At 39.4% G+C, this 13,565-nt stretch overlaps 1 protein-coding gene across 1 annotated transcript in view; it reads left to right on the top strand.

Moving 5' to 3' along the window:
• Positions 1 to 13,565, top strand: part of negr1 (neuronal growth regulator 1) — a 176,166-nt gene that overhangs the window by 80,225 nt on the left and 82,376 nt on the right. Inside the window, exon 3 of the mRNA XM_053499534.1 lies at positions 7,044 to 7,169. Coding sequence (XP_053355509.1) covers positions 7,044 to 7,169 — 126 coding nt within the window. The remainder of the gene's footprint in view (positions 1 to 7,043; positions 7,170 to 13,565) is intronic.

The raw sequence follows: 13,565 nt of genomic DNA, 5'->3' as shown, positions 1-13,565 counted from the left end.
GAGGCGTCAACGTGTAGTGTTTCTGATTCTGGGCCGCGATACCACCTGGAAACTCTGCCTTATTTCTTTTTTTTTTTTTTTGCTTTTTCCATCCAAAGCAGCATCCAGAGCAAACGAGAAAATAATTCACCGAAGCAGGAGGGGAAAGGCCACGGGACGTTATAAACTGTCGTGTTTACCGCTTAATCTGCATCCTGCAGAATATTTCTTTATTTATTTATCTTCAGTAAGCGCTTCATCCTGGTCAGGGTTGTGGTGAATCCCGAGCCGATCCCGGGAAAGCTGACGGGAATTAACCCCAGATGGAGGATGTGTTCAAATCCAAGTAGGAGTTTTTGGAAAAGGAAGTAAAAAAAAAATTTGAATCCGTCGTCTTATCAAGACAGAGCTCAAGTCTGTTCTGAATTTCTCTCTTATTTTAATTTACAACAATGTTGTAATTAGTGCGAAAAAAAATCACCTCCTAGATTTAACTGAGCAAAACCGCTAAACAGCGGTAAAGCCTTAAGAGAAACACTCGTTATTGAGACTCATCAGAAAAAAAAAGGCCTGGACTTTGGAGCGATGGAAAAGGTCATGTGATCTGATGAGTCCAGACTGAGCCTGTTCAGGTTAAGACGAGAGACGGATGAAGCGATGCAGACATCATGTCCGGTACAAGCCTGTGTGGGCCGACATATGACTGTTGGAAAGATCTCGGTTCAGCGATGTCAGGTGGCCAAAAAATGAAGTCAGCTGGCGACCTAAACGTACTGAATGACCAGGTTATATAGGAGGTTTTTCTTCCCTGATGGTACGAATGTATTCCAGGATAACTGCAGTCCTGGACGGAAATAATAGTTGTTACATCACAGAAGCTTATTTATACAATACCACGGCTGTGATTCAAGACCAAGGTCGAACAATGAAATATTAAAGTCTTTTTTGGTGTTTGTTCAATAATACTAATGTATTTAGTCAGTTTCTATTTTTTGAATCGTAAAACAAAAAATCAGATAGATAAATATATTTCTATGTTTCATACCTAAATTTAGTTTTTTTCTTGGCAATATTTTTTTTGTCCATTTTTGTATGCGTAAAGAAACCACTATATATAATTTCCTTTTTTTTTTTTGTATAGCGCTTTTAACAATTGCCATTGTCCCAAAGCAGCTTTACACAATCAGATACAGTATGTATACACTTGGTACAATTTTTTTATTAACCAGTTCGGTTAAATTCCGTTGGGGAATTTTTTGTAATTCTAAAGCATCCATTTCATGTGTATTCATAAATAGAGTTTAATATCTGGTTTTACAACAAAAATAGAATAAAAAAATACATTTCTAGACATTTTTTAACACAAATTTTATAGCAAAGTTCCTCTGGGATTTTTTTTTGCGTTTTACAAAAACACTGACATAAGATTTGTTATTTTATTGTAATAATAGAATAATAGTAAAATAAAAAAAATGTGTTGGATGAATTTTGTATTAATTAAAACTGTTTACTTTTTTCACTTTTTTAGCCTGTTTTAGGGTCGATAAACACATTTGGGAAGTTCATCCTACCAATGCATACACTTAGTGTATTTACTAATAAAGTTACTCACTAAAAATAATAATAATAATAATAATAATAATAATAATAATAATAATAAAAATAATTTGAATTGAAAATAAATAAATAAATAAACGAGGGTAAGGTGACAACTCATGGTAGAAAAGCATATCATAAATATAAATTCGAGTAAATGACTCCGCGGGTGCTTTTACCTTTGACCCATGGTGATTCGAGGTACCGTTACCAGGTCTCCCTTCACACTGCTCAGTTACACAGCATCAGGCACTGACAGTGGTGCTGCTTCGGATTTAAACTAAGCTCTACTGGTCTGGTATTTAACTTCCTGCTGTCGCACTGACACGCTGCTGTGGCTACGGGTGAGTTAATTACTTTAATGTCTACCTTTTTCAGCAGTGGGTGTGGACGAGCAGGACCACCGCTGAGGAGTGCCATTATCTCGTCCTAGTCCAGACGCTCTGCTGCTTACTGAGCATTGTGTTAAACAAAAAATAGGGGGGAGGGGGTATGGTACAACTTCTGGAAATGAGCACATGCTGTCTGTCTGTCTGTCTGTGGGTGGATGCAAAATGTCACACATCTGATCTTTCTTTAAAATCTTAAGTTCAAAATTTAATTGAAAGATGCAATCTTTTTCCAAATTGCATTATTATTATTATTAGTATTATTATTATCACGAGTAGTAGTATAAGTATTAGCTAGCAGTAGCAGTAAGACTAAAAATAATCCTATTAAAGGTACTGTAGGACACACATACGCCAATCTTCAGTGATGAAATGTCCTGTTGTACCGAAGTACTCACGGATGATTGTATCTCTGCTACTGCAGCTGCGGCAGCTCATGAGTGGTCGCCATGCCAACGCTTATGTCATCTTTACAGCCCTGGTCTTAGCCACTGTTAGCTGTACCCCGGTACATGGCGATCTGCAATTTGCTCATGCAGTAATTAGTTAGCCTAGCCTATCCTAGCACAAGACAATGTGGTGTTGTTTTTTTGTTTGGTTTTTTTAATGTGTGATTTTAAACTCAGTTTTGCAGCGTGTGCACAAAATTTCGCGCTTATCCAGAGAATTCTACTTTTACGAAGAGATTTTCTTCGTAAAATTGAAGTTTAGAATTTGTCCGATTAAATGTGCTATATATGAATTTATGTGCGAAGGATTTTTAATCATTAAGGTGTGAATGCCGACAGCCCTAATTAGAATTTAAAGTAGAATAATATTAGTTATAGCAGTAACATTAAAATTAATAACAGTAGTATTATCTTTAGAAATAGTAGTGGTAGTATTAGAATTAGGAGTAGCATTGATGAGAAGGTCCTAGGTTTAAACCCCAGCACCACCAAGTTGCCACTGTTGAGGTTTAATTAAAAATAATAATAATTGCTGTGGATAAGCCCATCTGGTGGTATAAGTTGTACTCGTAGAAGAAGAAGTATTAGTGGAAGTATCAGTAGTGGCGGCACAGAGGCTTAGCATTTAGCAGCTCCAGGTACTGGGTTCAATTCCCGCCTTCTGGTCTGTGTGTGTGGAGTTTTCATGTTCTCCTCATGCTTGGTGGGTTTCCTCTGGGTACTCCGGTTTCCTCCCACATTCCAAATATTGATTAGGCTCTAATTGTCGTCCCCTACTTGCCCGTAGTGTGTGACTGTTGGTTAAATGTTTGTGATTAAGTCCAATAGTAACCCCTGGCCTCCACCGTCCCTAGTGGGACTACAGAGGTTCCTAGATGGTTGGATGAATGATATCAGTAGTATTCAATGTAATGCCATTATTATTATTATTATTATTATTATTATTATTATAAGTCGTAGTGATGGTTGTAGTTGTTGTTGGTGTATTGCCTAATAAGGATAAAAGCAGGTATAAGTTATAATAGTATAAAAGTACTGTAACACCATAAATATTACTATTAATTATAAAAGTTACACACATTACTTTGTTTGCAGTTGAGGTAAAACCCGATCGTTTACCAGTTTATCTGTTTAACGTTGGACGTTGGGACAAAAGCAGTTTTTTAAAGTGTATATTAATTCTAATTGTTCTGGATCTAATATTTACTGTACACACCGGGCGGGTCATCGGGCGTCATCGCTGGGTTCTTTACTGCTAGAACGAGGAACACTAGTAGGTGTATATTAAAGCCAGCTCATTAAACACGAATTAAAGCATATTCCCCAACAATGTGATTAACACGTCAAGTGCTCGGGTTTGTACTCTAATTCTCAGATTAGATTAGCAGAGCAGGCTACAACCTTATTGCAGCATTATTGCATTATTTTTTTTTTTTTAATAAACACTACACAGAAAAGAGCAACAAAGTAACCAAAAGGATTACGTCCTCAAAGAAGTTTGCTCCAATTACATTTTGTTTGCGCGGCGCTTTTAACAATACACACCGCCACAAAGCGGCTTTACAGAAACACAGATATAGATTCCCGTCCCTAATGAGCGACAAGGCGACCGCGGCAGGAAAGCGAACCCTCCCAGGGCCGATGGAGGAAAGCACGCGCTCTCCGTCCGCCGGAAAGCGGCAAGAAATAATTGTTGCGAAGACGGCGTGTGCGCTTGACCCGGTGCGTGTGTGCTGTTTAGAACGGTGGATTGGGATGAGACAAGCCGAGCTAAACTGGATTCATTTCAAGCCGCAGTGAGCACAGCGAAGGGATTTGTTGATTTCACTCTCTTCTGACAGTTTACAGCCTGCTGGATGTTGGAGAGAGATCAGGAGATGAGAGTTTTCTTTGACGTCGTCGAGCTCTGAGGAGGGGGAAGCAGGAGGGTGGTGGAGGAGGAAGAGGAGGAGGAGGAGGAGGAGGAAGAGCCAGATTTGTAGCTGAGGATTTTACAGTCACGATCCGCACTAATGACTGCGGGATGTGTGTTGTTCGGGCTGATACCGTCATGTCACGTGATCAGGACTTGCACAACACGGCAATTCTTCCCAAACTATATTAGACTTATCAGTAACACTCAGAGCTACGCTCGGCTTTCCAACAGTCAGGTCAATTGATTGGGAAATAAAGGATTTCATGGACCCGGGCTGAGACACTGTCTCACTGTTTTGAAAGCGTTATATATTCATGATTTTCACAGACAAGCGGCGAGAAATATGCGTTCAGATTTCACAAAGCCGTCCTCAAACATTTCTGCATTAAACTGGCCTGCAGAGTACGAGGACTCTGAACCAAAGATGGAGAACAAAGTGGATGAAGCCTGGTTGAGCCAACAATGAGGAGTTTTACAACATGCGTCTTCCTCTTGGGATCAACTGTCTGTCTGTTTGTCTGTCTGTCTGCTGTATCTCGCTAGCAATTAGTATTTCATTCCCATTGAATCCTACTTTTTTTGTTTTGCCCAGACATGCTTTATTTACCTTTCGTGAAATATGATTATACAATTAGAATAATCAACGTAGAATGTCAAGAAATGAGAAATGAATCTACAAAACAAAGCCTTATCTTAGAAAAAACATGATCTCGAACAACAAATACTGGAAACAAATTCAAAACAAAAATCCCACATAAACGCACAGAAGATCATAATTTGTAAAGTAATATAATAATATCAGTGTAAATATTTCGTTCTGGAATATTGTGGAATATGGAACCTTGGATTACGAGCATAATTCGTTCCTGAAGTGGGCTTGTATTCCAAAACACTCATAAACCGAATTTCATTTTTCCATAAGACATAATGGAAACTCAAATGATGCGTTCCACAGCAAAATTAATACATAAAATAATTTATACTTAATATAAAGTAAAAATCAAACAAATTAATTTGCACTTTACCTTAAAAAAAAAGTAAAAATAAATGTCCACACATAAGTGTTTCCGTATATGCGCGCCTTTAGTGCGTGTGTGTTTGGGTCTGTCATTATGTATGCGCGTAATTTGACACTGTGCCAGTTCACAAACACACACATGCACTAAGGGCGAAAGAGAGAGTGTGAACCAGTGTGGGCTCAAATTACGTGAGCGCACACATAACGACTGGGTTAGGAAGAAAATGTATTTTAAACCTCTTTAAGAAGACTTTCTTTTGCTTTACACGTGTGCACACACGTGTTATAATAAACGCGTGCTGTACACACGTGCTTACAAACACAAAATAAAATGTTTTACACACACACGTGGTCGCAGTGTTATAGTAAATAGATTTTACAATATAGATTATACCTCGTACGAGACGGGCACTAAGACACAGCGGGGGGACGATTACCCACAATTCCACAGCACAAGAGAAAGAAAAAAACGTTGGCTCAGATGTGATCACGTGACGCTCGCCGTCAAAACAAGAAGCACATGCGTGATACATGATACTCGGTACTTGTAAACCAAAACTTGTTTTTCAAGTCAAAATTTATTGAAGATCTTTACGCGGTTTGGGAATGATCTCTTGCGGAACACTCGCAAACCGCGTTACTCACAATCCGAGGTTTTACTGTATTAATAATTTGTGCCAGAGAGTTTACCAAAAGAAAGCAGTATAAGACTTAAATATTGCAGAAATACATTAAGTACTTTACTTTTAAATGACAAAACGACCAAACAAACACTACACGTCTAAAAGTATGTGCACCCCTGTCTATCATGCGAATACATCTCATACATACCAGTGTCTGATCTACAAGACAGTAATGCTCTTGTACTGTAGGTGAATGAACACACATCCTCATGGCCACGCCCAAAACTCTAGTGCAAAGCCGTCCCCAAACCCCTGACCACCACATTTGTCCAGCCATATAGTGAACTTATCAATAGGTTTGTTTAGTATTTATATGACCCAAACCTCGCACCTCTAGTGTCTGGTTTTGATTCCTGCCTCAGGGTCTGTGTACATGGAGTTTGCATGTTCTCCTTGTGCTTGGTGGGTTTCCTCTGGGTACTCTGGTTTCCTCCCACAGTCAAAAGACAGGCAGGTTAGGATAATTGGCATTTCCAATTTGCCCATAGTGTGTGTGTGTGTGTGTGTGTGTGCGCTGTGAAGGATTGGCACCTGGTAGCCCGCCTCGTGTCCTAAGTCTCCTGCGATAGGCTCCAGGCCCCCCATGACCCTGTACAGGATAAAGCGGTATAGATGATGAGTGCGTGAATGAAAAACATGTGACTTTATAGAAATCTAATAATTAATAAAAAAAAAAAACACATATTTGACTGGGTCCGAGATTATTATTATTTTTTTTTACTTGCAGTGTAAATGTATGTCAGTTAGAAAAACTGTACCTTGTAAGCAAAAACCAGCATCATTATGAATAAGTTAAATAATCATTATTTTCTGCAAAAAAATATTTTCTGCATTGTTGTGTCTGTCTGTACACAACAATGTCTTGACTTGCTCAGGGCTGGGGATGTGTCCCTCCTGTCGACTCTGGCTTCACTAGACTTTTGTATACCAGACCTGTGCGTAATCTATGAAATATTGTGTAACACGACGTTGTGTAATCTCTAAACTGATACTTATTTCTTTGTTTTATTTCAGTTCCTCCCAAAATATACGACATCTCTTCGGACCTCACGGTAAACGAAGGCGGCGACATTTCGCTCTTCTGTTTAGCCAGCGGGAAACCGGAGCCGAAAATCACCTGGAGACACATCAGCCCATCAGGTGAGCTACGGACGCCCCGCCTCCAACATAACTGTGTGTTTTTACTAAAGCGCCGTCACGCGACAGACAATCAGACAATCGTGTGGCAGCAGAGCGATTCGTAAAGTGAGGCAAATACAAGTTAAGAGCTGAACGAAGATCCAGATGAACCAGGTGGTTCCAAAAGATCATACACACTTGTACATTATATACATACAAAAACAGGAAATGATATAATATTATCATATATAACAATATATACTGTATAGCACTACATTTAGTATTAAAATATTTATGCAAATGTTTTCCCCGTTTTTTTGTCTGATTCTGTATACATACAAATAAAGTTCATAAACAGTCATCTAAGTGTTTCCCTGCATGTCGTACTGTGTATGATTTGTTTATTACAAATATACAGTAATGTAATTAAAAAAAATTACAAGAGGATCATTTTTTTACTCTATTCAGTAAATTTTTGCCAGTTTAAATAGTTGTAAAGCTCCGCTCTGCTCCGTCCCTACTTTTGTTTGTTACAGTGGAGTTAAAAGTAAAAAATATACAGTATATATAACCTTCAGATCAATTCATAAGGTGAGCTAGAAGAATCAAGATGGAAGACAAAGCGATTAAAAAAGAAATGAGCCGAAGTCAGTAGATTTACTGCACAACTTCCCCTGGGGATTAAGTGTCTGTCTGTCTGTCTCTCTGTCTGTCTGTCCTTTGTCTGTCTGTCTGTCTGCCGATCTGTCAACTACGTGCATCATCTACTGTAGTTAGCTAAAGTATTTCATGTGAAATATGATTCCATGACTAAGACTAACCAGCATTAAATGTCACGAAATGAGAAATGAATCAACCAAACTAAGTCTTATCTTTAGGAAAAACTAAGAAAAACACAAAATAAAATTCCCCTGTCGATCTCTAGTGACAAATACGGAGAAATGTCCAGTGACCTCTACCTGAAAGCCACGTGTTGTTGTTGTTGTAGACTGGTTGCTTTACCCATGTCTGTATGTATACCGGTCTGTATTTACATTATTATTATTATTATTATTATTATTATTATTAACAATAAATGTACTGGAGAGCGCGCTAGGCTACTGAGTTAGCTGATACTGTAGCTGTAAGAAGTCAGAGCTGATATTTCTTTCCTTTACATCAGCACTAACGCACTCCAGACAGCTAGATTTCTATATAAAAAAAAAAACAACACAAACAAAACCAAAACACCGAGCGTGAAACAGCCCTAACGCTGTAACTGCAGGTGTGTGGTTACAGGAGAGGAGAGTGTACGTCTAGACGTGTCAAAAAATAAATAAATACAAGTGACCATGAGAAATCCTAAATTATAACTTTTCAGTACCAAGTTATGTTTTTTTTTTTTTTTGTTTTTGTTTTTTTAAATCCCTGTCTCCTAAAATGTCCTATTACTATTTATTTGAGTGTGACATTTCCAGAATGTGACACGTACATACCTCCGTGTTGCAACAATGAAAGAAAGAAAAAAAAAATGATAATAACAAGCCCTTACAGAGATTAAGTCCCCAGAGTGCATTAAGCTGATCTCGACTCTCGTGTCTCATTCAGCGGTTGAAAAGCCGTGTGCACTTTACCTGCCTCGTGTGCAAATTGTCTGGCACAGCAGCAATTTTGTGCGTTCCTGAGGTTTTATGAAGATGCATGTTGCACTTATCTGATAATTGAAGGCTTCACTTATCTCGCGCCTGTCATATTCCTCTTCTCGCACCTTTCTGCCATTGAATTCTGCTTTTAACCAAAAGCTTTGGTGAGTCATAAAAGCTGCATTTAGTCAAAGTGTACACTCGTGCACGCGCATGCACACACAACGCCACGTTTCAAGTGTGTGTGTGTGTGTGTGTGTGTGTGTGTGTGTTAGATTAAGTGTGAATTACAAAAATATCAAACCCAAATGTTGATGTGTGAAAATGTTTTCCATGTCATAATGTAACGCACACACACACACACACACACACACACTGAGCGTGGTACAGAGGAAACTCGGGTGTTCCAGAAATAATAATCTTTTTTTTCTTTTCCTTTTTCCTAATGGCACATGATTAAAACCATCTCTCACTTTCACTCTTTACGTTCAGCCAATTTTGTGCCATTTATTTGAAAAATACTCTCTGGAGTCCCGTAGGAGGAAACCCACCTCTTTTATTAACGCGTACATTATATTTTAACGCTCTATATTCAATGAGTATCTAATCTGCAGTACTCTGTACTCCATTAAATATAAGAATTTGTTTAAGAAGTCTCATTTACACTGAAAGGTTGTTGTTGTTGTTGTTGACTACAAATAAACAAGTATTAAACTAGCCATGCATTGCTAATGAAGCAGTACCAGTGTCAGGTGTCCAATACTCTGCTAATTTACTGAAGACAAATTAATAAGTCTAGTACACGTTCCACGTACACGTACCGCCCTAATGACCGAGAGACGTGGAATGACTGGTATCTGGACGTAGATCACCTTTAATGATGAAAGCAAAGCAGAGTGCAAAGATTGGTGACAACCAGTTGTGTTGTTATGTTACCAGTTAAACCAGTTAAATTTTTATTGATAAATAGTGTATTTAGAGTGTGTGTCATAGTGTAATAATGATGTGTTATAGTGGAACCAATGTGCGTCATGATGGAACCATAGTACATCATACTAAAACCATAGTACGTCATGGTGAAACCATAGTGTGTTGTGAAGGAACCATAATATGTTATAATGGAACTACAGTATAGTGCGTCACACTGAAATAATAGTGTGTCATGATGGAACCCTGGGTAGGTATGATCTAACCATAGTGCATCATCATGGAACCACAGTGCATCATGTTGAAGCCGTAATGTGTCATGGTGAAGCCGTAGTGCGTTATGATGGAACCAGTGCATCATCATGGAACCATAGTGCATAATGATCGATCCATGGAGCATCATGGTGAAGCTATAGTGTGTCATGGTGAAAACCAAAAACCCCCCCAAAAAACCCAGCTTGTTTAATACTGAAATGCAGGTGATGTGGAAGATGATCGCAGACTTATTTACTTTAACTTTTGCTGGTTACGTAGTTGTTTAGCTGTTTATCTCCTTGAGCAGCTGAAATAACGAGTGCATCAAAAGAACTAATCGATGACAACGAGGAGCCATACGTCTGCCTGTCTGCTGTGAAACACTCTCCAGACGTATCCGGCTTCATCGCGTCGCAGCGAAACGATCAGAAACACTCCGCCAGCGCCACTAAAGAGTTCATCAGGGGAGAAAGTGGTTTGGAGTTCCACTGGTCAAGTTGATTTCAATCCAATTGAGCATAAATATCACTTGTTGAAAAGCAGACGTCTGAAACAAGCCCAAAACAAACAGCATGTGAAATTACCTATTGTGGAGCTCCGGCAGAGCGTCTGGGAATCGGACCGCGCTGATTTCTGCGGGTCACGGGCTCGACGCGAGGGCTGTTTACTAAAGACTCCGGCTTTATCCGCGCTCAAATCCCGTACTTTAGCTTATTTACATCAGTGAGGAAGATAACAAAGAGTGACGCTATGTGAAACGGTGTGGTGTAGTGAGTGTGTGAGTGTGTGAGTGTGTGTGTGTGTGTGTGTGTGTGTGGTAAACGTCCAGAAATGAAAGGTGATGTTTTTATACCGTTGCATCATAGTTGTTAAAGAGAGAACTGACCTGAATGTTGATTTATGCAGCAAATAACAAATGAAACTTCACCGCCCGGAACCGATAACCGTGCAGAAGTGTTTCTACAGCTGTGTTGTGTTGTTTTTTTTTCCCCTCCTTCATTTCTGCCTGGATAAAATTACCCTTTAAAGACTGACATCTTTTTTCTCTCCATCGCCGTAAAAACTAAAAGCCATCACTTGCCTGGCGTGACCTTTTTTTTTGACACTCTTAATAGCAAAACACATTTCAAAAACAGAAGGTAGTGCTCATCTTCATTTTATTTTTGTTTTATTTCAAGACATCTTTTGGACTAGGAATGTTTTTGATGGTGCGTGTGAAAGGTCAGTGACGGCGTGTTGCTCTGCCTGGACGTCCTGAGCAGGAGCGCGTTCTGTAAGCCTGTGGTTTGTGTTTATCCAATGTATCCCGAGACACCGGACTTCATCACGTACAGTACGAAGGCGCGGCAGTGTGAGATGAGTGTACAGAGTGTACAGTACACTGGATACACACCACGTCGTGTATAAACCTGACAGCACAACGCGTGCTACAGTGAATGATGTTCTCATACGCCGAATTACGTGTGCCGTTTTCGAACTGTAAAAAATGATGTCATGTATAAACAGCTGGTTTTGTCACATTGAGGTTCTTCTGAACTGATTTTATTTAACACATGAACAAGCCTTTCAATTAACTTCAGCGTTAATGCAGCGCCTTAAACAATTACGAAGTGAGGAACATTTTTAATTAATAAAACAAATAAGCCGAGTAATCTCGCCAACGTTCATCCGACGAGGAAGTAAAATGAAGTCTACGCCTCTGAAAAACACCTTGAAGGACACGTGTGTGTGTGTGTGTGTGTAACTAGCCAAACTGGAGTGAAGGTCCAGTATTAACCTCTCTACTGTAAGAAACGTCTTACCAAGTGACAATACCTTCAACCTAGTCGACGTTTTTAACTTTTTTTTTTAATCATTATTCTGTCTTTTTTTTTTTAATGTTCTACTCAGGTTTTAGTGTCATTTTTTTTTTTTAAGAAATATATGCGCCACTTAGCAAAATTATTTACCAACGGAACAAAACATTGGCCCATAAAACAGCAAAAAAATATTATAAAGTAAATTTACAAATAGGTAAAATATAATGAAATAAAATAAATATGTAATAACCGTGTACTTGGTTTGTTGTAATATGTTACAAAAAGTTGTAGGTAAACTTTGTCTAAATTCAAAATATTGTTAAGATTTATTTTAAACGGAAACACTTATCCATCGGGATTTAATTTGACCTTTTTTAAAGGTAAAGTTCAGGTTAATTTGTTTTATTTTTACTTTATATTTTGTATTTATTATTTTTATGTATTTATTTTTTTGGGGCTGTAGAACGAATAATTTGAGTTTCCATTATTTCTTTGGTTTACGAGTGTTTTAGAATACGAGCCCGCTTCTGCTTGTAATCCGAGGTTTCACTGTATTTATTCAAAAATGATCTCAGCCAGTGAAACAAGAAAGCTGTGTTTATGGTATAAATATTTTTATAACTATTTGACTGAATGAAATATGTTTCCACTTGCTAAGATGTCACTGTTTGCAGTGTGGATGTAGATCTAATAAGGGAACCAATCTAATAAGGGACTAGACCATATAATATGTGGCTCGTTATAGGCGGCGTGCTGGCGTAGTGGGTGGAGTCTGCTATGTTTCTCCCACAGTCTAAAAACATGCAGATTCGGCTCATCGGTGTTTCCGAATTGCCTGTAGTGTGTGTGTGTGTGTGTGTGTGTGTGTGTGCGTGTGTGTGTGTGCGTGCCCTGGGATGGATTGGCACTCTGTCCAGGGTGTAACGCTCTGATTACACGGAAAGCCAAAGTGGCACAAATTGCAGGAAAAAAAGTCAAAGCTGAACAAGATTGAAAGGCAGCGGACGACCCGGTGCTCCACATCCTGACATGTACGGGGCCCGGCAGGCTAAGAGCCCGAGGATACCGACCCAGAACTTTAGACTCCCCAGATCCCAATCCGATTGAGCACCCACAGGACCCACAGGACCCACAGGACCCACGAGTCTGATCCACGGAGACACCCGAAGGATCCACTGCTGATGTCCTGGTGCCGGACACCGCAGCACAGCGGCACGGAGGTCGTGTGGGGTCGTGGCTCATGGGGCACAGGGAGAATCTAAAAACTATGTTGATGGTTTTGCGATGATGGCTGATCGGTGTATGTCACTAAATCACTAGTCAGTTTTCTTCTCTCCTACTGGCAAATCATTTAGCTCATTTTAAGCGATTACTTCTAGAAATAAACACAAGTATGTGCCAGTAGAACAAGAAATCGACTCCAGAAACCTGCTGTCCTTTTCCAATACAGAATCGTTCATTACTGGTGAAACGGATGATTTAGTGACGTCGCTCCCGGACAGGTATGAAACACACCGTAGTCTTACAGAGTCAATGATGTTCTTTAATGGAGGATTGATGCAGAACTGCTCCGGGGTTGTTTTTATTTTTGTGCGTATGTTAAATGTTACTCGAAACCATAACATGATGAGATATTAGACCTGACACCCAGATGCACACGTGAAGTCTGTGTGATTGACAGCTGATAGAGAGAACGAGAGAGAGAGAGAGAGAGAGAGAGAACATGCCCCGCCCACTCTCACACATTTAGTTTTGCCTCCTCATCTGTAGCAGTGCCGGGACTCGAGCTCGTGATCGGTAGATGATTGTGTGAG

The sequence above is a fragment of the Clarias gariepinus genome, chromosome 6 (genome assembly GCF_024256425.1).
Source record: "Clarias gariepinus isolate MV-2021 ecotype Netherlands chromosome 6, CGAR_prim_01v2, whole genome shotgun sequence".
Taxonomy (NCBI): Eukaryota; Metazoa; Chordata; class Actinopteri; order Siluriformes; family Clariidae; genus Clarias; species Clarias gariepinus.
Note: the sequence above shows the minus strand (reverse complement) of the source record. Positions and strands in the feature narration are given on the sequence as shown.